Genomic DNA, 23,978 nt, shown 5'->3' on the forward strand with positions numbered 1-23,978 from the left:
GTGTGCACGGATGACAGTGGGACTCTGTCCAGCCCCAATGATCCAGGAAGGAGGGGTCCCACTGCCAGGATGGAGATTTACCAGAATTAAAGGGATGCAGGGGTCATGAGGACAGAGTGACCCAAAGAAGGTCAGCACAGGCCCACCCAGACAGGAACACACAGGACAAGGACAAGTCCCTCGCCAGCCAGGACTCCTACTTAACATGCATGCCCATGCACTGACTTGGGGATGGGCACACACGTGGAATTGGGGACACACATTCTGGAAGACAGGCCACTAAACCACAGCACTACAGAGATCAAAAGCTTGAGTTTCCAAACTTCATTCTAAAATACCCAGGCACCTCCACCCAGAAGCCACAGGACCAGCTGAGTAAAGGGGACAGTCAGGGCACGGCCAAGCTGCAGGACAGGACGTCCCACCATCCATGCTGGGGGCAGTCCAGGGGGATTTGGCTGCGGTGGTCCCTAGGAAGCTCCCTCAGGAAGACACTCTCCCCCACCGAGCCAGGAATGGGTCCCAGAAGGCACTTTCTAGAGCCAGGCACTTTTAATTGTGAAGCCAAAGCTAAGCCTGGTGAGTGGGGAGGGAGGGAACTGGGGAGCATCAAGGTCAGAGCAAGCCCCCTGGGGTCCAAAAGGAGGGTCTTCAAGGTCAGTGTTAGGTGCCCAGACTGGGGCTGGTGGTGAGCCTTAAGCCTGTAGGAGAGCTGGGGTTCCAGGGGATTAGGGTGGAGCCCCTGGGGCAGTGCTCTGGGGCCAGGGTCCCTGGGTCAGGACGGGGACAGGGCCCAGCCTGTCAGTCATAGTCTGAGTCGTCGAACTTGGTGCTGAAGAAGGCGGCAGAGCCCTTGGCCAGCCGGGACAGGTGCAGGGCGCCAGTCACCACCAGCGCCAGGAGCAGCAGAGGCGGCACCAATGCCCACATAGTGGCCAGGATGTTGTAGCACTTGGCTTTGGAGCCAAAACGCCGGGCTGCCTCGAGGTCTCCAGCCATCTTCTGGTCTCGGGCCTGCAGACCAGCAGCACGGCCAGGTCACTACACATGCTTGGGGCCGGGGGCCCTGCCACCCCTACCCCAGGCAGCCACTAGGTCCACAGCTTGGAGGACCCGTGCTGGACCCAAAATCGGGCTGGAGAGGTGTGGCCTGAGGGGATATTACCTGGGCTGACCCACTCCCTTCACTGCCTCCAACTGGACACATGAGCTTGGTGCCCTCGGGGGTGGGGGTTAAGGGGGCCGCAGCCTAACTTGGAGCTGGAAGGGGCCTCTGCATCCTCCCACCCCAGCTATAGGCCCAGTGGCTATCCCAGGCCAGCATCAGTCTCCAAGGACCTCTAGGGGTGGGGAGTCCTCTGGGGGGCTGAGACCCCTCCCAGAGGAGCCGAAGCCAGGGGGCTTTGTTCACAGGAGCCCCCCACATGAGAAAAGTCCCCATTTGGTGGAAGAGACCCCCTTGGGTAAGCCCCCATTAACCCTGGGCTCTTTGGGACAGACTAGACCACCCCCCCGCCAAGGACCAGACCCATCTTCGTTTTCAGGAGTGGCACCCGCCGCGGTGGAGACACCTGCATGAGGGGAAGGGCCGCCACCACCTCCATGCTGACGGAGCGGACCCCTCACAGGCGGTTCCCCATGGAGAGCCCTCCTGCATCCCACCGTGACAAGCTGCTCCCCATGAAACGCTCCTGAGCCCCCCTTGAAACACAGCCCACCTTGATGGAGTAGGCCAGCGCCAGGAAGCCAAGGCAGCACAGGTTCAGGTAGAGGGTGCTGAACACGGACCAGATCAAGTGGTCTCGAGGTGGGGGTCCCGGTGCCCCCAGGGTGAGGGCCGTGTGGGGGGCGCCGTCGGCCTTGCGGGGCGTCGGAGCCCGGGGGTCCTCGCGGGGGTACGATGTGTCCATAGGTTCCAGCGCCGTCTCCTTCTCAGCCTCTTGCTTTGAGGGTGGGCGCCCCAGCCACTTATAGCCCCCACCACCGCCCCAGCCGACCAGCCCTGCCGCTAAATATAACGACAAATGACAGCCCGGAGCCGAGTGGTCATCCCCGCCCGTCCCCGCCCATCTCCACCCGCCCCACCGCCCCGCCGGCGCGAGCCCCCCTGCCTTCACCATCCCGCGGAGAGCCCTCCTGCCCCCGAAGAGAACCCCCGGTCCCCGCAGAAAAACACTACCCTCAGAGAGGCTGGGGGTGCGGTGCAGAGCCCCAGAGCCCCAGAGCCCCTCCTGTCAGGGTGGTCCAGCCCAGGGAGTCCCCATCCAAGGCTGCCAAGGCGGGGCAAGCAGGGCCCAGGGAGGCCTGCCAGAGCCCCCCTTCACTTCCCCATCCAAGGCTGCTGGCGGCAGCAGGCAGTGGCGGCAGTCTGCCCACCAGAGCCCCCCCCCCGCCCCATGGCCAAAAGGAGGTGGAGGTCACCAGCTTAGGGCTGGGTAGGTGCGACCCTGCCTTGCTCAGGGAAGGACTGGAGCCCCCAGGCTTGGGCTAGGCAGAGCTCCTCAGGACCAGGGCTGCTGAACACACTGCCCCTCTATCCCCAGAACTGCCCGCAGCACCTTCTGGTCGCAGTGCTCAGCCTTGGGGATACAAAAGTTGCTGCTGGCATGCCAGTGGGAGGAGCCGGGCCACAGCCTGGTGGAGAGGGACAGAGCTAGGGAGAAACCAGTAGGGAAGAGAGGAAGCCGGGGCGAAGCCTGTTAAGGGTCTGTGAGAGGAGCCCCAGCAGACCCCAGTCAGGAGCTCTGCAGGGTGTGCCCTGCGCCTGCCCCTCCCTCCAGGGCAGGCAGCTGCCGCTTCTCAGGCTCCTTGGCTGGTTACCCCCCTCCCCCACCCAGGACTGCTAGGGGGATGAGCCTACGGCTGCGCTCGGGCCTCACCTCCCTCTAGGGGCCCAGCAGCCTCCTGGCTATAAATGGGGCTGTGCGCCCATGACTCACATTTATGTCGAAGGGCCAGACTTCACTCCGGAGCCCCAGACTCACACACCCAAGTGGCTGCTCCACGGAAGGGAGCTCTAACTCCTCAACAGGAGACCTCAGGCCCCCAAACCTCCCGTCTTACTCAGCTGGGGAGCTGTAACAGAGTACCACAGGCCAGTGCTCGCAAGTAATAGGAATTCATTTCTTACGCTTCTGGAGGCTGGAGGCTGGAGGCCGGAGGTCACGGTGCCTGCTGGACGGGTTCTGGTGAGGCCTCTTCCTGGTTGCAGATGGCCGACTTCTCACTGTTCCTCCCTGGGGTCCTGGGATCCACTCCTGTGACCTAATTGCCTTCCAGTGGTCTGCCTGCTGACACCATCTCATTAGGGTTTATTTCAACATACGAACTTGGGGGAACACGTCAGCCCACTGCTCATCCTCTGCACAGTCTCTCCCAGCAAAGGTGGTGGCGGACCCACCCATCCAACGGCTCAGGCCAAAAGCATTAGTTCCCCCTGCCCCTCCCACCACTCACTCTGAATCCATGTGGTCCCACCTTCCAGAGCACAGAGACTCACCACCCACACTGTGACTTCACACTGTGACTTCTGAGCCTCAGCCACCCTGGCCGCCTCCTGGATCAGGGCAGCCCCCTCCTGGGCACTCTCAGTACTACAGCCAGAGTGATCCCGGTGCAACAGAAAACAGGTGGTGCCTCCCACCCCTCTAGGGCCCCACCTCAGTCCGGTGACAGCCAAAGTCATTGTGATGGCTAACAAGGGCCTGCAGGGTTGCTCCAGGCCACGCTCCTGGACTCTGAGAAGGAGACTCGGCAGTAGGACTTTAAGAGGAGGCTCTCCCTGTCAAGTGCTGAGGTGGGGAAGGAACGGGATGGGAGCAGAAACGCTGAGCTGCACCGAGGACCAGCACATGCCTGAGCTGAGCCCTCAGGAGCTCTGGAGCTTGGAGGACCCTCCAGAGACATCCAGAGCAGCGCAAGTCATCCATTTTGGTCACACATTGCCCCTCAAAGGAGATGTGACCTTAAGTGACACCATTTTCTTCAGCAGATCCAGTCCCCAAGACAGCTGCCCACTCTCCCAGCAGTTGGGAGAGTGAGTCCTTCCTTCCTGAAGGTGGGTGTGAATGCGCAGCCTGCCCCTTAAGCTGCCCACGTGAGCCTCCTTGAGAAGGTTTGTGAGCAGCCCCTCGAGGAGGTTCCTCTTCCTAAGTGAGTGGGACGAAGTCTGGCTTCTGCTACTGCAGCCGGTCCCAGGGCCAAGCTGATGCTCAGCAACTCTCCTCCAGGGTCCAGTCTGCATCCTCCTCACCCTCAGCCACCATCCTGTTGCACTGATCTTCATGTCCGTTTTTGTGTTGATACCATACTGTTTTGATCACTGTGGCTTTGTACTATAGTCTGAAGTCAGGGAGCCTGGGTCCCCAGCTCCATTCTTCTTTGTCAAGAGTGTTTTGGCTTTTTGGGGTCTTTTGTGATTTCCATACAAATTTAACAATTTTTTGTTCTAGTTCTGTGTGAAATGTCATGGCAATTTGATAGGAATTACATTGAATCTGTATACTGCCTTGGGTAGTATGGACATTTTAACAGTATTGATTATTCCAGTCCAAGAACACAGAATATCTTTCAGTCTGTTTGTCACATCTTCAATTTCTTTCATCAGTGTCTTACAGTTTTCAGAGTACAGGTCCTTTGCCTCCTTAGGTAGGTTTATTCCTGGGTGTTTTTTGAAGTCATTACTTTTACCTTTGGTCCCAGTGCACATGAGATTTTGTGTATGACCTTTCAAAGTGAAGTCTCTGTTTCCCCAGACCTGTGGAGTTACTGCAGTTAAGTCCCAGTGGCCATCATAGTCAGATGCTCTGGGGGGCTCCTCTTCCTGGCGACCAGCCCCTGGGCTGGAGAGCCTGTGTAGGGCTCAGAACTCTCTCTCCTGTGGAGGAACCACCACAATACACTTATTCTCCAGCAGTGGGTCACCCGCCCAGCAGGTATGGGGTTTGATTACATTACAAGTGCCCCCGCTCCTACTCTCCCATTTCGGTTCTTTCTTTATGTCTTTAGATGTAGAAGCTCTTTGTTTTTGGTAGGTTCTACTCTTTTATCAATTGTTGTTCAGCAGTTAGTTGATGGAACTTTTTATAAGGAGTCTCAGATTGAACTTTAAAAGGCCTCCCAAGGCCAGGAAAGTCACACCAAGGACTTGCCATCAGGTTCTGCCTGCAGTACCTACAGGTTTGGGTGGATTCCACTCTTCTCAAAGCCCCCAGAATATACTGAGATTTCTGCACCTGCCAGGAGGTGACCTTCCTTATTCACCTGATAAAGCTGCTTGGAACCCAGTAAACAAGGTATCAGGTTGTTTTTCCAAGAAGCTTCAGGCTCCATAAAGTTCACCTTTGTTCTTTAAAGCTGTCTGGTCATATCTGATTTTATGCATATTCTCAAATAGGACATTTCAAAGCCAGGTTAATATAACTTATGCTTCCAATTGTGTTTTGTTATAGGGAGAAGAGATTCTCATTGAACTTCCAAAAATAACTATATTGCCAGGAAGGTAAGAACACTCACTAGGAGTTTCCAAACTCTGGAGGGATCAGGTGGAGAGAAAAGATAAATGACTCAATTCTGCTTGCAAAGGTATAATTTATCAAATTGCTGTAAGTCATGGTAACCTTAAGGAGAAAGTTTTCCTTAGATCTGAAAAACAAACATTAAAAACCAATATTTCAGACAAAAAGTCGTAACAGTTGCCCTTCATCCCTGTGTACTAATTCTTCTGGATCTTGACCTTCTGTTACCAGGTTTATGTAGCCATCAGGTTCCCCATCAGAATTCTGTCATGTCTTCCCCAGTTCAGTGGCAGTTGTCTGAAAGTGATCAGAAATGCTTCACCTTGGTATTTTGTCCTTTGCTTTCCCTTTCTATTTCAACTTCTTTTTAGAACAAAATTATTTCTTCCATTGACAAAATGCATTTCCATTCTTTATACCTTCTTTTTCCTTGCATGCAAAGATGTCTTCCTCATTAATTTTAGTAGTTTTAATTACCTATTTTAATTACAATCCTTAACCTTTAAAAAAAAACCCTTAATTTCTAGTGAAAATCAAGAAGTAAGCAATTATGAACTCTTTTACATTAGCACTCTGTAGATCAGAAAACTTACTATTTATAATTTCAAAAGACATGTGCTTTCTTATAGAATATGCCTCAGTGTGGTGATGCAGGAAAATGGATGTGGGGCATGAGGAGGGCCAAGTCCCAGGTCTCAGCTGAACCCCTGGTATGTGCCCCGCCAAGTGCGGGTCCTTGGCTTCATGCAGGAAAGAATTCGAGTGTGAGCCACCATTGAGTAAAGGTAGATTTATTTAGAGAGATACATACTGCATAGAGTGTAAGGCAAGAGAAAGAGAAGGAAAGAGGTGTGGGAATTGGGTGCTCAGGTTAAAGTAAAAGTAGGTGCACACTCCGTAGACAGAATGCTGGCATCTCCGAAGGGGAGAGAGAGCACTAGGTGCCACTAGGCGTGGTAGTGTCACTTTTTATGGGCTCAGTAGCTTCACACGCCTACAGGTGGGATCAATCCAACTGCCCTGGGGAAGGGGCTGGGGTTCCCAGGGGTTGGGCCACCGCCCATTCTTTGGCCTTTTGCGGTTGGGCATGTTATTTGATCACGCTATTACAATGAGCGTATAATGAAGCTCAAGGTCTAGTAGAAGTTAAACCTCTTAATCCTCAAGGCCAGGTAGAAGGTGAATCCCCCACCATTTTGGTGTTAAATTGCTGTCATTCCTTGAGTGGCTGTGCCCTGCCCCCTTCCATCCTGTCTCAGTGGCACCAAACGTACTTACTAATATCTTTCATAATAACTTTCTGTAGTTAATCTTCCAGTATTTTATTTGGAAATGACCTAGACATTCAATAAATTTTCATCATTTAACTTAAGAAGATTCTTAAGTTTCAAGTTACCAAAACTCTGGAGAAATTACTTTTAACTAGACATATCATAAAACAATTATTCTTGAAATGTTCACCTGGAGGCTCTTACTCCATTTCTATCTCTTTAATTCACTTATTACCAATAATTATGTTTAGATTATCCATTGAAACTTCATGAGACACTAGACCGAGATGATGCAGGAAAATGGATGTGGGGCATGAGGAGGGCTGTGTCCCAGGCTTCGGTTGGGCCCCCGGGACGTGCCCCGCCAAGTGTGGGTCCTAGGCTTCGCGCAGGAAAGTATTCAAGAGGGAGCCACGGTTGAGTGAAGGTAGATTTATTCACAGAGATACCATGAAAGGCAAGGGACAGGCCAGGAGGTGTGGGGGTTGGGTGCTCAGATTAAAAGTAGGTACACACTCCACAGACAGACTGCGGGCCATCTCTGAAGAGGGGGGCGGCGGCCATAAGGCACCGTGTTGCTAGTTTTTATGGGCTTGGTGGCTTATGCTAATAAGTGGAAGGACCAGTGCAAGTAGCCTGAGGAAGGGGCTGGGATTCCCAGGAAGTTGGCCATTTCCCACTCTTTGACCTTTTGTGGCTGACCTCGGGACTGCCATGGCGCGTGTGGGCGTGTTATTCCCCATGTTAATATATTACAGTGGGCGTATAGTGAAGCTCTAGATCTGCTGGAAGTTAAATCTCCCACCATCCTGAGCCTCAAGGCCTGCTGGGGGTTGAATCTTTCCCCATTTTGGTGTTAATTGCTGTGGCATTCCCTGAATGGCTGTGCCCTCTTCCCTCCTGTCTCAGTCAGCCATCATCCCAAACTACTTTTCTTGCTGACAAATTTTGTAACAGAGATAACATAAACTTACTTGACTTTTAGTAAACTTGGGTACAATAACAGTATTATATTTAATGTTGATGACTCAAAAAACATGTTTGTATTAATTAAACCAAACTTAAACTAACTTTAAAACTGAATATTAATCTAATACTGGATATTTCCTGGATCTCATAAACCTGAAATTTATCTGGGTTAGTTTCTATCCTATTTCTGAGAATGAACATAAGCACTTAACTTTTTGTGAACAAACTAAATAGAGCTAATTTTACGATTACTTTTAGCAATACCATCTGGACATAGAAACATATTTGTAATGTACATACCTTCACATAGACTCATAGTTTTCATTTTAAAATTTAGTCATGAATCAAGTATTAAATATAAAACTCACTAGTTTATAAATAATAGTTGGAATAAACTAAGTCTATTTGCTTGAGTTTCTAAAAAGGCCTCTTCCCTCTTTTTCCTTTAGTCTCAGGAACTGGAGATGGTCTAGACAAGAGTTGTCTGACCTGTCAGAGCACCTACATCCAAAGGCCCAGGGAGAGAAACGCAAGCTTCTTCTAGAAGGAATTTTGTTCCCTTAGGGTTAGAACTGTAAAAGATGTTTTGTCAAGCCAGCTTTCTCTAACTGCTTACACAACAAACAGTTTTGGAATGTCAAAAAAGCCCCACCGTGGCCATTTCAGGGTGAGGATTTTGTATTTCCCAATTAAGTACTTCACGTATAGTCCCATACGTACATAAACCTGTTACCAGGAAAAGGGCCATAAGAATTACCTCAGTTCTTAGTCACCCAAAAAAACAGAATTTTTAATGAGAGGCAGAAAGCGTGGTATGAGCAAGATTTTTACTAGTAAAGTAAAGAAGTAGCAAAAGACAGCGCCCTCCTGAGAACTGGGAGCCGGCCAGCCCACGACAGGGGAAGTGGGGCCTCTCCTTTGCTTTCCTATCTTCTATCCTGGCTTAGGGGCATTTCTTGTGATTCATTGATTGATTAGCAGCTCAGGTTCTTTGAGTGATCGAGCTGATTGACAGCTCAGGTTCCTGGTGTTCAGGTTGATTGACAGCTCAGGTTCCTTGTGCTCTGGCACACCCATCCCCTTTTGGGCAGGTTCTTCACACGGAGAAACCTATGGGAGGGGGCTCAAACTGTAATGTTAATTTCATTTTAACGAGCATTGGATCAAGTTACGCCAGGTCCTTCTCCGCACACCTGCAGCATTTTGATTTTAGCTGGCTGCTTTTGCTGGCCCTCATTTAGAGAAAGTAAGTTTCTGGAGTCCTTTATCCTGCGTGCAGATGTACTGTTGTTTTCTGGGTTACTCCCTTCCCCTTCCCCTTCCCCTTCCCCTTCCACTCCCCCTGCCCAGTGCTCATCTCTATCTAACTGCCTAACAAACCCAGCTGGCGTGTTAGCTGGAGATTATTTGGCACCTCTTTTTCTTCTGTTCTGAAGGCTTTGTTTCCCATTTCAGGGTCATCTGAGGTAAAATTACTACCAAAAACTGTGTGGGAAAAGGCTCTTGTCGTGAGTGGCACAGGTAAGGCAGCTTGATTGCTCTGCATGTGGAATTGACATTGTCGACTGAAATAAACGCACAACCTAAAAGCTGAGAGTTATGTTTTATTCAGTGGACAATTCTGAAGACTCAGCCCAGGGTGACAGCCTCTCAGATGGCTCTGAGGGACGGCTCCAAAGAGGCAGGGGAGGAGCTTTACAACAAGGACCAGGTAGTCAGATCATTAAAAGACTACTTGTTAACTGAAGACCAGACATCTCAAGTTAAAGAATTTAGCGGTTTTCTACGTATGGGAAGAAGCAAGCATTTGGGCTCACTGAATTCATTCCTTTGACAAGCACCTAGCTGCCTAGGGCCAGTGTCCTGTCCTTTCTTGTTCTGAGTCTCCTCTGAGTGCACCACTGTGAGTGGCTGCAGAGGCCAGGCTGCAGGCTGGTCTTCACTGGGGGGTGGGGCAGCCGCTGATGACATGATGGCTTCAGCATTCCTTGTTTACTGATGTGGTTTGCAGTATTTTTTGTTCACATCAAGAGATTTCCGAAGCAAAAGTCTTTGGTATTTGGGCAGCTGGTGACCGTTGGTCCTGGAGCCCCTATTTGGAAGTCTGAAATAAAAGGGCAGTGTTTCAGTTAAAAAGAAAGCTTTGTGGAGGGCTGGTGTGCTGTCTATGAGCTTGATTCCTGTAGGTGTCACTCCAGGGTCCTTTAGCTCCATTATGTATCTTGGCTGCTCTCTCTGGTCGTCTAAAACCAGAGCTCTGGATAGTCGTCAGTCCTTCTGTGTGCATCTTCAGTCTGTCTGTGTTCGTGGGTTCCTTCCACAGGCTTTGGGATTGTTGTTTTCTTATTCCTGGAATCTGCCCCCTGGTGGATGGGGCTGGACTAGAGGCTTGTGCAGGTTTCCTGGCAAGAGGAGCTGGTGCCTGCCCACTGCCGGGTGGAGCTTGGTCCTGGACCTCTGGTGGGTAGGGCCGTGTCTAGAGGCCTTTGTGGCTTAGGAATTCTGCTGATGGGTGGGGCTGTGTTCCCACCCACTATGTTGTTTGGCCTGAGGCTTCCCAGCCCTTAAGCCCACAGGCTGTTGGGTGGGGCTCGGTCTTGGTGGTAATGATCCAATCAAGATGTCAGCCTCCAGTCCAGGAAAGCTTATGTAGATGGACCCTCCTGGAATGTCCACTACCAGCCTCTATGTCCCCTGAGTGAGCGCAGCCATCCCCTACGTCCCCAGACGATCTTCCAAAACCAGCAGGCGGGCCTGCCCCAGGTTCCCATGAAATCGCTGCCTCTGCCCTTGGGCGTCGCACACTCAGGGTTCTGTGCACACTTCCCAAGAGAATGAAGTTGCTGTTTCCCCACTCCCGTGGGGCTCCTGGAGTTAAGTCCTGCCGGCCTTCAAAACCAGCTGTCCTGGGGTCTCCTCTTCCTCCCAATGCCAGAACCCCAGGCTGGGGAGACTGGTGTGGGGCTCAGAACTCACTCCTGTGGGATCACCTCTGTGACTTACTTATTCTTCAGCTTGTGAGTCACCCACCCTGGGACTCAAGCACGCCCCTCCTACCATCCTGCTGTGGTTCCTTCTTTATGTTTCTAGTTGAAGAAGATCTTTTTTGCTAGGTTCCAGTTCTTTTTTCTTTCTCTTGATGGTTGTTTAGCAGTCAGTTGTGGTTTTGTTTAGTCGTGATAAGAGGCAAGCTGGTGGTCCTAATATTCTGCCATCTTGATTGGAAATTGCATTTCTTTATACAATCAATGAAATATCAAAAAAGGAAAGTAAAGACACAATCCCTTTTTTAAAAGTATATCCAAAACAATAAAATACTTAGGAATAAATCTGACCAAGGAAGTGAAAGACTTACACACAGAGAACTACAAAACATTGACTAAGAAAATTAAATATGACGTAAAGAAGTGGAAAGATATCCCATGTTCTTGGGTTGGAAGAATTAATATTGTTTAAAATGGCAAAACAACCCAAAGCAATCTACAGATGTAATGTGATCCCTATCAAATTACTCAGGACATGTTTCACAGAACCAGAACAAATAATCCTAAAATTTATATGAAATCACTAAAGACTCAGAATTGTCAAAGTAATATTGAAGAGAAAGAACAAAGCTGGAGGAATAATCCTCCCAGACTTCAGACAATACTACAGAGCTACAGTAATCAAAAGAGTGTGGTATTGGCACAAAAACAGACACACAGATCAATGGAACAGATCAGAGAGCCCAGAGACAAACCCTCATGCCCACAGTCAACTAATCTTTGACAAAGAAGACAAGAAGATACAGTGGAGAAAAGACAGTCTCTTCAGCAAATGGCATTGGGAAAGCTGGACAGCCACTTGTAAATCAGTGAAGTGAGAACACTCCCTCACGCCATACACAAAAATAAACTCAAAATGGCTTGAAGACTTAAACGTAAGACAAGACACTGTAAACCTCCCAGAAGAAAGCGCAGCAAAGCATTCTCTGACACAGATCTCAGCAGTGTTCTCCTCGGGCAGTCTACCCAGGCAATAGAAGTAAAAGCAAGAATAAACAGATGGGACCCAATTAAGCTTATAAGCTTTTGCACAGCAAAGGAAACTAAAAACAAAACGAAAAGACAACCTACGGAATGGGAGAACATATTTGCATACGATGCAACTGACAAGGGCTCAATTTCCAGAACATACAAACAGCTCATACAACTTAATAACCAAAAAACAAACAAGCCAATCCAAAAATGGGCAGAAGACCTAACCAAGCAATTCCCCAGTGAAGACATACAAATGGCCAACAGGCTCATGAAAAAATGCTCAGTGTTGCTAATCATTAGAGTAATGCAAATCCAAACTACAATGCGGTATCACCTCACACCAGTCAGAATGGCCATCATTCCAAAGCCCGTGAATGATAAATGCTGGAGAGGCTGTGAGAAAAGGGAGCCCTCCTACACTGTTGTGGGAATGCAGTTTGGTGCAGCTGTTATGGAAAACAGTATGGAGATTCCTCAACAGACTGAAAATAGACTTTCCCAGCAATCCCACTCCTGGGCATATATCCAGAGGGAACCATAATTCAAAAAGACACATGCACCCCAATATTCACAGCAGCACTATTTACAATAGCCAAGACATGGAAACAGCCTAAATGTCCATCGACAGATGACTGGATAAAGAAGATGTGAATATATTTATGTAATGGAATACTACTCAGCCATAAAAACGAATGAAAGAGTGCCATTTGCAGCAACATGGATGGACCTGGAGATCGTCATTCTAAGAGAAGTAAGCCAGAAAGAGAAAGAAAAATACCATATGATATCACTTATATGTGGAATCTTTAAAAAAGAAAAAAGGCAAATGAACTTATTTGCAAAACAGAAACAGACTCACAGACACAGAAAGCAAACTTGTGGTTATGGGGGGAGGGGGAATTAGAGATTTGCAAAGACTAACTGATATATGTAGAATAGATTAACAACAAGATCACCCTGTACAGCACAGGGAACCATATTCAATATCTTGTAGTAACTCATGGTGGAAAAGAATATGAAAATGAATGTAAGTGTGTTCATGTGTGGCTGAAGCACTGTGCTGGACACCAGAAATTGACACAACATTGTAAACTGATTGTACTTCAATAGTAATAATAAAGAAAGACAGCATGCCCTGCAGCGCTCCTGACGGAGCCCCTGAGGGTCTCAGGGCGGAGGAGAGCAGGACAGTGGCCCTAGGTAGTTAAGGTGCAGAGCAAAGGATTTCAGTGAGCCAGACTTTTGCATGTCTCACACATAGGAAAGTTCTAAATTCATTAACTTGAGGTACCTTGTTTTTCTTTAATTAACAGACATCTTTAAATATTCCAACTACTTAGTTTTTGTTGGAAAAACTCTTATATATCCTGGCTCCTCCCCTAACTCTTCAGAACAGCCAGTCAGAGCTATCTAAGAGGCTGTCTCCCAAGGTTAAGTCCTCAGAAAATCCACAGAATAAAAATAATTCTCAACTTTTAGGTTGTGCATTTCTTTCAGTGGACACATCAGTAAAACAGAAGTGCAATAACGAATTATCTATTCAAAGACAGTAAGAAAGCTAGTGAAAGGAAAGCAGGATAAATAAAAATTGAATCAAAGTGTAAGACATTACACTTTTTCAAATTAAATTCATTGGTTGCTAGCATTGTTTTAAAACAAAAACCTTTTGTATTCTTATAAGAAGCAAACTTTGAGATAACTTTGAGAAGTTTACCTTATAAGAAGATAAACTTTGAGATAGAAAAGGATGAATTTTATAACAATGAAACCAAAAGATTGTCATGCATCTCGTTAATGCCAGACAGCATAAATCTGGAGGGAAAGCACCTTCAGTGGGATATTTCACAGCGGGGGGAAAAAATGCACACACAGCATATTCAATTCAAACTACAAAATTTTGAAGAAAGCCAGATTGAAAAACCAGTGCGTGAACCATTATACCTTATCTACAGAAAATCAATGAGACGAACTGTATCAAATGCCGCATCGGAGATCTTGCGAGAAACAGAGTCAGATATCGACTGTGTAGAAAGAAGGGAGAGAGCCCATCTACCTGGAATTCTATTTCTAGTGACTTTTTCCTTGAGGTTAAGGGGAAATAGACTTCCTAAACAAAAACAGGGCATTCCTTTGTCAGCAGATGGACCCGGTAAGAAATGCTACAAAAAGTTTTTTCTGGCAAGACATAAACTTATGCAGGTTAGAAATCTTGATCCTCATTAGGAAAGAAAGTGAATCAGTGAAGGAGTAAACGACAGGAAAATAGAATATTCTATTTCTTATTGTTAACTGAATGAGAAATAAGAACCACTGTTTGGTTACAGTGATTGTGGTGATTGTGAGTTCGGTTATGACAGCTCCAGGAAGGGAGATGAATGAGGCAATGTTGTCAGGCCCTGGCGGGAGGGCCTGGGAACACGCCAGGGTCCCTGCACCACCTGTGAAGCAGCACGGTGGTATCTGAAGGTGCACATAGTCGGTTAAAATGCGTTTAGGTGATTTTGGCAAGAATGGTAAAGTAAGCCTCCCCTCCTCTCTAAATCTTTTCTGTCATAAGAGCAACGAGTACCCCGGCAAAACTTGTAAGAATAAAACTTTTCAGAACTCTGGAAATTAGCAAACTTCTTGCACTAATCTGGGTGTGATTTAATCAAGAAAATGCCTGCATCTTTGTCAACACAGCAAGGCTGTGGTGTGTCTATGCATCTCCCACCCACCCTCTGTTGACTTGAAACCATCAGTCTGGGGCCGGCGGGGCGTGGCGGGGCTCCAGGCTCCTCCTCTGTCACCCTGCCCTGGGAGAAACCACACACAGAGAGCTCCTCTGATCTCTCCACTGGGAGCCTGCAGAGCACAAACAACTTTTCCCTATCGACATTCGTTGAAAAACAGAGCAATGGTTAAACACTGTGGCTCTTGAGGCGGTAGAGAGTATTCGGGGCAAACAAGAAGCTAACCAGAAAGCTCACCGGGAGACACTGGGGGTGAGATGTCCATAGGGGGCTTTGAAGAGACACGATTTTTATATGGACAAAGGTCTTGAATCGACATTTCTCCCAAGAACACACACAAGTGGCAAGTGGGCAACAAGCACATGAAAAGACATTAAACACCCCAGTCACTAAGAAATGCAAGTCAAACCCGCAATGAGCTACCACTTCACACCCAGGAGGGTAGGACAGCTGTGACCCCAAACCCCGGAGAATGACAAGTGTTGGCAAGGAGGCAGCGTACTGAGACAAGAGACAGCTGGACGGTCCTCCAGGACACGCCGAGGGAGAAGAGGCTGGCACGCAAGGCCACGCGTTGTACGCTTCCTTTTACACGACTTATCCGGAACAGGAACCTCCACAGAAACAGAAAGCATGTTAGTGGTTTTCGGGAGATGAGAGGGAAGGGCAGTGTTTACTGGGCACCGGATGTTTTTCTGGGGTCACGAAAAGTGTTGAAACTAGAGAAAAGTGGAAGTTGCACAACATTGTGTGTTCACCAAATGCCCCTGAACTGTACAGTTTCTTTTTTTATTCCTACATTTTTTTCTATTTCCACCTCCTCCTTTTCTTGTTCCCTCATTCCCTCTGCTTCTTTTTACATTCATCCCTTTAACAAATATTTATCGATAAGTATGCTTCCAGTCAAATTCACCTGCAGTTGGCCTCCAGGCATGCTTTCTTACTGCATAGCCTTCACCCCCGAGCACCACCCTGGCTCCGTGAACCCCACCTTCCCATTCACCCATCATGTGTACACACGACCACCCCAAGTGGCATCACCCACACCCTAACTCAATTACGTGTCTCTTGACCAGCCCCCTGCACCAACCCCGACACCAAAAATCCTTCCCTATGCTCCCAACCTCGCTCCTCTGGTCTCCTCAGGCTCAGCGCCTCCGGCAACTCTCCAGAGCTGGGACCCCTAGACAGCAGCGCCTCGTCCCTGCCTCTCTCAGGGCTCGGTGTCACAGAAACCATTGTCCCAGTGCGGGGCTCACTCCCCCTGCCCTGCCTCCCTCACGGCTGAGGCTGAGGAAAGGGAGGAGGGGAGGAAGCTAACTGCACACTCTTTACCTCAATTTAGAAACAGCAAGGAAAAATAAAAGGTCAGACTTCTCCCTGGGCTTCTAGAAGCCAGGCACACACGTAGGGCTGTGTCAACACTCAGGAGAGCCAGAGGGACCCTATACACAGCCCTCCTCCCCCGTGCCTTCACCCACCCTGACCCGAGCCGGCCTCGGAGCCGACTTCTCTGCCTGAGGAATGCAGCAGCCATGCTACTGACAAAGAGGGGGCCTGACTGGTTCCGGAAGTTTAAGAAACATTAGCTGACCACAGATATCATCAGGAACGTACGTACCACCGAGGTAGCAGAATTACTGGGGTTCATCCCACAGCAGCTCCAGTTCTGCTTAGCAAAAGTGGCCCCGCAAGCACTCGCGTTCCACGCCAGCGAGCCAGGCTTCTTACCCATTGGAATTCTGAGAAGAGGTTGAGATCGTTTCAGCCCCAAGACCTCTAATCATTCGCTTGACCGGACAAAACTGCCTTGCGTGCGACGCTACTTTGGGGAAAGGACAGACAGTAGCCATGAGAGAGCAGGAGACTAGCGGAAGGGCTTCCCCGATGCGAAGGCTGTTTGCTGACCCGTTCTGACTTAAAGTCCTTGCAGCTTGTTTTCTCTTTTCTCTGACAAACCCCCATCTCTGCTCGCTGCACTCCCCCCCACCAATCCCTGTACGCTCTTCTCCCAGAACAGCCGCTCCTCTAGCCCAGCAGTGGTGCTCCAGGAAGGTGCTCATGGCTGACAGCCTCGGAAGGATGAGCAGACCCTCTGGAGTTTCCCTGTGGTGCCCGGTGGCCTCATCAAGGTGAGGAAGAGGGCAGCGCCCAGAAGACGCCCCGATGGCTGTTGCCTTTCTGTTCCAGCCGGGTTTTCTATAAAACCTCAGGACACCAGCCCCAGGATGGATTTGAGACAGGAAGGAAGGGGTCAGGGCAGGGCCATTTGAGGACTGATGCAGCAGTTAGCACCAAAGCTATGGAAGGGTCCGCTCCCGGCAGACCTTGGGGCCCAGGGTGGCGGAGATGCGGCTTCTTACGGACCTTGAGCTTCATTATACACTCACTGCAGTGTATCAGCATGGTAAACGGCCTTCCCACAGGGAGGGTGTTTGGCCCAATTCCTGGGAATCCCAGCCCCTCCCTCAGAGTGGTTGGAATAATCCTCCCACTTGTCAGCCTAAGAAGGTACCAGCCCATAAAAGCTAGCAACCCCCACACCTCATGGCCGCTCTCCCTTCTGAGGGAGCCAGGCCACAGTCTGTCTGAAGAGTGTGCATCTACCGAGCACCCAACCCCGACACCTCGTGGCCTTTCTCTTGCTTCTGAAACAGCCTGCACTCCGAAGTACGTATCCCTCTACATAAATCTGCCTTCACTCAACTGTGGCTCCCTCTTGAATTCTTTCCTGCGTGAAGCCAAGAACCCACACTCAGCGGGGCACATCCCGGGGGCTCAGCTGAGACCTGGGACACGGTCGCCCTCTTGCCCACATTCGTTTTCCCTGTGTCAGAGTCGCAGCCTCTGAGGCACGAGCCTGCTGTGACCCCCTTTGCAGGCAAAGCAGTAAAGCTGTTCTCTTCTAACTCTGCCCAGGCTCTGCCTCCGAGTCTCAGCTTGGCCATTAGGGTACAGAGGCCGGTTTTTCAGCAACAGCAGTGACAGTAACAAGAAAGGAGAAACGGTCCCCTCTGGGGAAGGGGAATCTAGTTTCCTGAGTTGTCACATTATTTTAAAAGCCCAGTTTTTACCCGAAGAATTATGAGAAGTGCAAATAAACAAGAAACTACGGCCCACACACAGGAAAAAAACGTAGTCAATAGAAATTGTGTCTGAGGAAGCCCAGACGTTGTAATTACTAGAAAAATACTCTAAATCAGCCAACAGAGTCTGTTCAAAGAACTAAAGGAAATCATATCAAACCAACAGAGAAGTGCACGAGCATGTGTCTCACCAAGTAGAAACCACCGAAAAGGACCAAGCAGAAGCCCCAGAGCAGAGAGCGATGCGAAGAGAAGGAAGAAGGAGGGAGGGAAGACAGGAGGAGAAACAGGAAACGGCCGCGCTGAGGCTGTCCAATTCCTGGCCTCACACTTGCTGTTTGCTTTTAAAACAGTCAGTAAATCTGACTGACAGGACACTGTCCCCAGCCCCAGGCCCACTGTTACAATTAGAGCTAGAGCTGGAGTTGCTGGTTTTCCTGTTTGTTTACCTCACTCTGGCAACTGGAATTGACAATCATGTTTGGATTCTGAGTCATTCCCCTAGAAAGGGGGTCACTAGACAACAACCTCAGGAGAGTGACCAGACCTTCCGAAGTCCCTCCTGGGGCCTAATGAGTCTGATCAGATAGAGAAGGTTGCGGGCTGATGACACTCCAGACCCCCAGACAGTCCCACGATGCTGCACAGACTCACCAAGATTCGGGAGGGAGCTTCACCAGAGACTCCTGTTGATTGCTGCCCCCTTTCACTCTCTAGTTTGTTCACTATGTAATCACTAAGCCCCACCCCGAGACCGGCTGACAGTTCTGAAGGCGCCAGCCTGCCGTGAGTCCCCTCTGCCCAGCAAAGTGACACAGCTGCCTCTTTTCTTCCAAGCTCCAAGACCTCGTCTCTGGGTTATCTGGCTCGTCAGGGGCAGGGGCCAAACTTTCAGCAACAGGCAGGTAGGCAGAGACACCGAGAGGAACTCAGCGAAGGAAGTGCCAGTGGACTTCAGATCACTCCCCTGAGGAAAGCCCTGAGGCAGCTGGCAAGAGTGCTAACAAAGGATCACCCCCAGCGGATAGTGCGTCTCCAAAAAGCATCTGACACACGAATAATGGGTGTCCCAGGACGGGAGGGGCGATGGGAGGGGGTTGGAAGTGCTTGCTGAAGAAGTAAGGGCCGAGAACCTCCCAACTGTGGTGAAAAGTTTAATGCACACACCCCAGAAGGTCAACAACTCCCCAAAGGGTAGACGCAGAGACCCAGCCTGGACACTGGCCCCCGCGCTAATCACCGAAAGACCCCTATTTTGGGAGGAAACCCAGAAGCCAAGGATGGAGGTTCTTCCAGGACCTTCCAGGACCAAGTGACAACACGGTCACCCCCAGTGCCCTGCGGTTCTAAGCCCCACACGCTGGCGGCGTCACACCCACGGGAAGCACAGGCGGGTCCATACAGTGCCTTCTTCAGGGTTTCTGATGATAAGGCTGGCCAGTAGGTTTCTGTCCTCACCAGGCAAGGAAACGACTGCCCCCGGGCTCACAGTCCCTCCTACCTTTCACAGGTCTGGGAAGCTGAGCTTCGATGAGATAAAGTCTTCTGCAGACTTGGCTTTGCTACAACACGAAGATGATCTGCTTCCCTTCCCCAGACCTCTTCCCAGGAATCAGCGTCCACCTGTTAGAGCTTTTGGCCTTGAAGGGACATAAGTCTCCAAGGAAAAACTGCAGTCACTCAAACTCAGGATGGATATTTAGGGCACCTGATCCCAGAACAAAGATGACATTTGGATCCAAGTAGACTTCACTGCATCCTGAGCTTTCCCAAACCTAAAACTAAGCCCCAATTATGAGGTTTTCTCTGGCCAGCTGGCTACTGTCGAAACTCGATCCCAAATTCCTCTCTCCTGGCCCAGCCCCTAGGTGCTTCACTACCAAAGAGCAAATGCCCTCGCTTGGGTTTTGCCCAGGGCAAACCCACAAGCCTTCTCACCCGCAGTCGTATGCCTTTGGGAGAGCAAATGCCCTCACTTGGTTTTGCCCAGGGCAAACCCACAAGCCTTCTCACCGGCAGTCGTATGCCTTTGGGTAGCCCGTGACCTGGGGATGCTTATGGAAGCAGCGAGGTTTTCTTACCTCTAATGGGGAGAAGATTAAAAATGGCTCACGTGTCCAACATCTACGAGTACTCTCGCCAGCTGCCTTGGCCGTTATCAAGGTCCCTGCATTCCAAGCTTGACTCCCTAGAGGCTGCTGGGCTGGGGAAGTTCCCTCTACCCCTCTGGAGTTTTTGTAGCTGGACTAATAATAGAATTAATAGGAGAAGAAACAAATTTTAACTCATGAGCACTGGAGTCTCACAGAAATGAGATCTAAGAAGTGGCCAAGGCAGGAAGCTTTTATATTTTCAGACAAACAGTAAATTTGTGAGGGACTCACAGGACAAAGAAACTTAGGTTTTGGGTGCTTAATTAGTGAAGAATCTAAATAGAGTTTGGGCTTCTGACAATACTGTACAGCACAGGGAAATGTAGTCAAGATCTTGTAGTAGCTCACAGTGAAAAAGAATACGAAAATGAATATATGCATATTCACGTATGGCTGGAAAACTGTGCTGCACACCAGAAACTGACACAACATTGTAGACTGACGGTAAGTCAGTTAAAAGCAAACAAACAAAGAAACAAACAATGTCCTACTTGCAGATGCAGGGAGGGCACCTTTCACATGAGGACTTTACTCCCTGCTTGGAACAGAGAAGAGGGTCAGCGTCCCTCTTGCAGCAGCTCTGTCTTAGGCAACTTTAATTCACAATGCTCAGTATGCCATTGGGTGGCCTGCCCAGGGCCCCACCAGGGCTAAAGGAAAACACCTTGCTGGTGTTTCCACCAGAAGAGCTGTTCTCCAAGGAAAACAGTAGCTGAGCCTCTGTCGTGGTCCCAAAGGATGTTCTTCCAGATACCAATGTGGAAAAGTTGACTGAAGATGCCCGACATGTGCCCCTGGGAAAGGAAAAGCAGTATCAGAAACCTAACAGCTGTTGGCTCAGTGGAGAAAGAGAAACTCTGGTTTGGGCCAAACGACAGCCTGGTCTTCCCAGAAGTCCTGCAGTTCCTACTCCTGACCTGTGTCCGTGCACTGAGCCGCTGGTCCATGAGAAGATGACAACCTTCATGAACCAGTATCGGTGGGAAATGCTAATAAGTCTGAAAAGAGCACCTGCCTCCTTTGTCCAAAATGTGACCCAGGTAAGCCTGTTCACACTGTTCCTCAACATTCTAAACTGCCTAGAACGGGCCATTCGAGGTGTGGCAAGTGGATTTCACACAGCTGCCCCATCTCTCGGATGCAAACATGTTTGCATTGTGGTCTGTGTGTTTTCTCACCGGACTGAATCCCTTGTAGACAGCCCACAGCATCGTACCTTACAACCTGGAGGTTTTGTCTATTGGAAAAGACATCCCCAGAAAGACTCGTCCACCTGTGTGGAGAGGCTGCTGTCAGGTACTGCTGACCAAATGTTATGCCACCAAACTGCAGGGACGGGCTCCTGGCATCAGGTGAACCGTAAACAAAGCGCCAGCCCCCAAGTGGCCCTGCCCACCGTCCAGGGACCTGAAGGTAAGGATCTCCCAGAATGGAAGCAGACGGCATCTGACCAGATACCTTCCCAAAATGTCCGGGCCAGGCCTGTGCACCCCTTTCTCACTGTTGCTCCTTACTTTACTTTCTCCCTCTCCTTCATGGAAAAGCAATGTCCTTACCTGCATTTCCCAATCCCTTGCAAAAAGACTGTTGGATTTGCCATCAGAAACCTTGATCTATCAAAGACAGCCACGACCACTTAGCTGACCCTGTAAGGAATTTTGCCGGAATTCCAAGTGCCCCTTTATGTCTAAATTGTTCTGAGGATTTCTCGGAAAGGAGCAGATGCACTGATCTTGGGTGACTCAAGTTGTTAACACAGACAGGGCCCTGGCAGAAATACTGAGCCCTGAGCCATCTGAAAAACAGTCCGGCAGCAACTGAAAAGGAGTTACCGTGTGACCCAGCACGTCCACGCCTAGGTATAGCCACCAGAGAAATGAAAACGTGTCCACGCAGAGCTGTACACGGCTGTCGTCAACTGTGATAATAAAACCGCCAGTTATTTCACCAGCAAAGGCGGGTTCACTCAGGAATAGCAGAGGAACGGCAATTCTGGACCTGCGAACCGCGCTGGGCCGCAGGCAAATCCAGAGACCAAGGGAAGGAACCTGCCTTTACAGGGAGAAGGGGGAGCTGCAGGAGCCGGGAGCCCAGAGTACAGAGGCTCCCCGTGGGCGGGGCCGCTGCAGGCCTGGATTGGCTGGGCTGTCGTGGGGTGCAGAGGGATTTCCTTCTTCCTGATTGGTTGTAGGTAGAGGCGCCTTCCTGTCAGAGGCATAGGGGACTCTTTTTCTCTTTGCAGTAATTGAGGATGCATGGCAGGTGTGAGAGCTCCCCTTACAGGGCTGTCCTGACTCCAATCATAGATGAGTTTCTTTAATTAATTCCAGACCCCATTCCTCGTTCCAATTTAACCCAACCCTGGGATGGAAAAGCAAGGTCTGGGGGAGGGTATAGCTCAGTGGTAGAGCACATGCTTAGCATGCACAAGGTCCTGGGTTCAGTCCCCAGCACCTCCACTGAAAAAAGAAAACAAACACAAGATCTGTGTTATAAGACAGACTGCAGGGAGGCCAGTGCCTTGGATGAGTGGTGCGGATGCCTTCGCACCGGCGGGTCTGCAGGTGCTGCGACTCAGGAGCACAACCCAGCCCCGACTTTGTAAGCAGAGGTCTGTGTTTGGGCAGCTCTGATTTGACAGCTGCAGGGTAAAAACGCAGTGTGCTCTTGTTGCATTTACTGTCCTGTTTTCTCTCCACAGCAGATCAGAAGCCGCTGTGGGTCCACCCATCAAGCCTCCTCAGCACCATAAACAGGATCTCCCCAGACGCAGACATGGCTCCAGGTTTGCCTCCACTGGGAGGGCTTTTCCCCCAGGTCACTGCAAACACGACGAGATGCTGGTGTCCAATGCTAGGAGAGCTGTCTGCTCCCACAGCCTCAAGAGTGCCAGGTGCAGGCGGCGACACTGGTCACCTCGAAATGTGTCTCTTTGGACTGAGGATTGATTTAGATTGATTATTCGTAAGACACAGAAGACTCAGGAAGTTTTTTTGTTACCTCCCCATACCTGCCTCAAATAATTTAGATGAAGGACTTGTTAGAGACCAGAGTCCACTCTGTCCTGCTATCTCTGCTGGCCGGGCAAACACTGGTTTACCAACATTTGCTTTCCCAACACCATGTCAATATCCTCCCTCCCACTTGAGGTCCCAGACCTCTCCCCAGCGCCCCCTTTGTCTCAGCTGGAGACGGTGTTTCTGGTGAGGGCATCACCATTGTGGCAAGCGACTCAGTTTCCTGGGGCTGTCCCACGTATACGTATTATTGAAATTTTTTGTGGTTTTCTCCTGTTAAACTGTCTCATGTCCACTTAATCCTTAGACCAGCCAGAAGAACTTACAAGGGTAGAGGAAGACTCTCCCCACCAGCAGCAAGCCCAGCCAATGGCACCCAGTAACACACACTGTTACAGAAACGACAGGCCAGCCAAGAAACAAGCTGCACTCGGGGGTTAGGGTACTCAGCTTCGTTACGCCGGCGGGCTCAGAAGGGCTATCGCTCTGGGGCTCTGAGCACCTCCAAGACGTGTGCGTGAGGTTTTCTTGGGTAGATTACAAGCTTGGGGTATGCTGGCCAATAAGGCGCAAACAGCTCAGCAACACCACAAAAGGGGAGCAGGGAATCAGTGAACAAGGACTCAGCTATTAAGAACAGAAAAGGTACCCACACTCTTCAAACTTAGATTTACAAGTAGGCCCAGCCCAGCGTTTTCTTCTCAAGATCATTGGACCTACCACCACCATGAACCGTTCCTCCAATTGACTTTCCTTCAAAGCAGTGCCCCGGGTGCCCAACTGCCTCCTTTTTCTCTGTATGTAACATTTTTATCCTTTGTCTCAAAAATTTTCTTAGTTTTTGCAGTCGGTTGCTTATTCTGAATCGTAATCTGTTATTCCTCAATAAACCTATTTTGCAGGTAAAATAATTGGCAGTTTGTAAGTCTTGAGAGAGCTGAGTCCTGGCCTGAGCTGAGCTGACCCCGTCCATCCCTGAGAAGGGGGCACAGGGCCCACAGCCAAGGAGCTGTCCCACCAACACCCAGTTCCTGTGTGAAATGCCAGGGGTGGGGGGAAGGAGGGAGGCAGCGGAGGTGGGCCGCACAAGCACGCAGGCCCTGGGCCCCGAAGCTGCTGCCTAAGGTCTCCCACCACGGCTGCCTCCTCGGGTCAGCAGCTCCCAGTGTCCTGCTCATGGGAGCCCTTGGGAGATCATGGGAGGCTCCCCCGGGG

The 23,978-nt window shown here is 49.9% G+C and overlaps 1 protein-coding gene across 15 annotated transcripts; it reads right to left on the bottom strand.

The window, feature by feature from the left end:
* Positions 1-309: 309 nt before the first annotated feature.
* IFITM5 (interferon induced transmembrane protein 5) lies at positions 310-18,577 on the bottom strand. 15 transcript variants are annotated; one of them, XM_064491905.1, is made up of 7 exons: positions 16,129-16,247; positions 5,735-8,866; positions 5,515-5,643; positions 3,500-4,876; positions 3,131-3,287; positions 1,719-2,008; positions 310-1,014 (listed from the first exon to the last, which is right to left on the bottom strand). In XM_064491905.1, the coding sequence occupies exons 4-7, from the start codon at positions 3,683-3,685 to the stop codon at positions 802-804; spliced, it is 846 nt and encodes a 281-aa protein (XP_064347975.1). In that variant the 5' UTR covers positions 3,686-4,876; positions 5,515-5,643; positions 5,735-8,866; positions 16,129-16,247; the 3' UTR covers positions 310-801. The 15 variants fall into 15 exon arrangements, with proteins under 15 accessions (XP_064347975.1, XP_064347971.1, XP_064347973.1 ...); XM_064491901.1 differs by lacking the exon at positions 16,129-16,247 and adding an exon at positions 18,248-18,577 and having other exon boundaries at positions 3,500-5,643; positions 5,735-5,813; XM_064491903.1 differs by having other exon boundaries at positions 3,500-5,643; positions 5,745-5,813; positions 16,129-16,249.
* Positions 18,578-23,978: the final 5,401 nt, after the last annotated feature.

Source organism: Camelus dromedarius, chromosome 12 (assembly GCF_036321535.1).
Source record: "Camelus dromedarius isolate mCamDro1 chromosome 12, mCamDro1.pat, whole genome shotgun sequence".
Taxonomy (NCBI): Eukaryota; Metazoa; Chordata; class Mammalia; order Artiodactyla; family Camelidae; genus Camelus; species Camelus dromedarius.

Excerpts from the sequence above, each read along its gene's own strand:
- IFITM5 (XM_064491907.1), bottom strand. The coding sequence starts at position 3,685 with ATGACTTTGGCTGTCACCGGACTGAGGTGGGGCCCTAGAGGGGTGGGA. Across the intron at positions 3,288-3,499 it reads GTGAAGTCACAGTGTGGGTG|GCAGACCACTGGAAGGCAAT; the intron begins GTGAGTCTCTGT and ends TGGTGTCAGCAG. Across the intron at positions 1,015-1,718 it reads CGCTGGCCTACTCCATCAAG|GCCCGAGACCAGAAGATGGC; the intron begins GTGGGCTGTGTT and ends GCTGGTCTGCAG.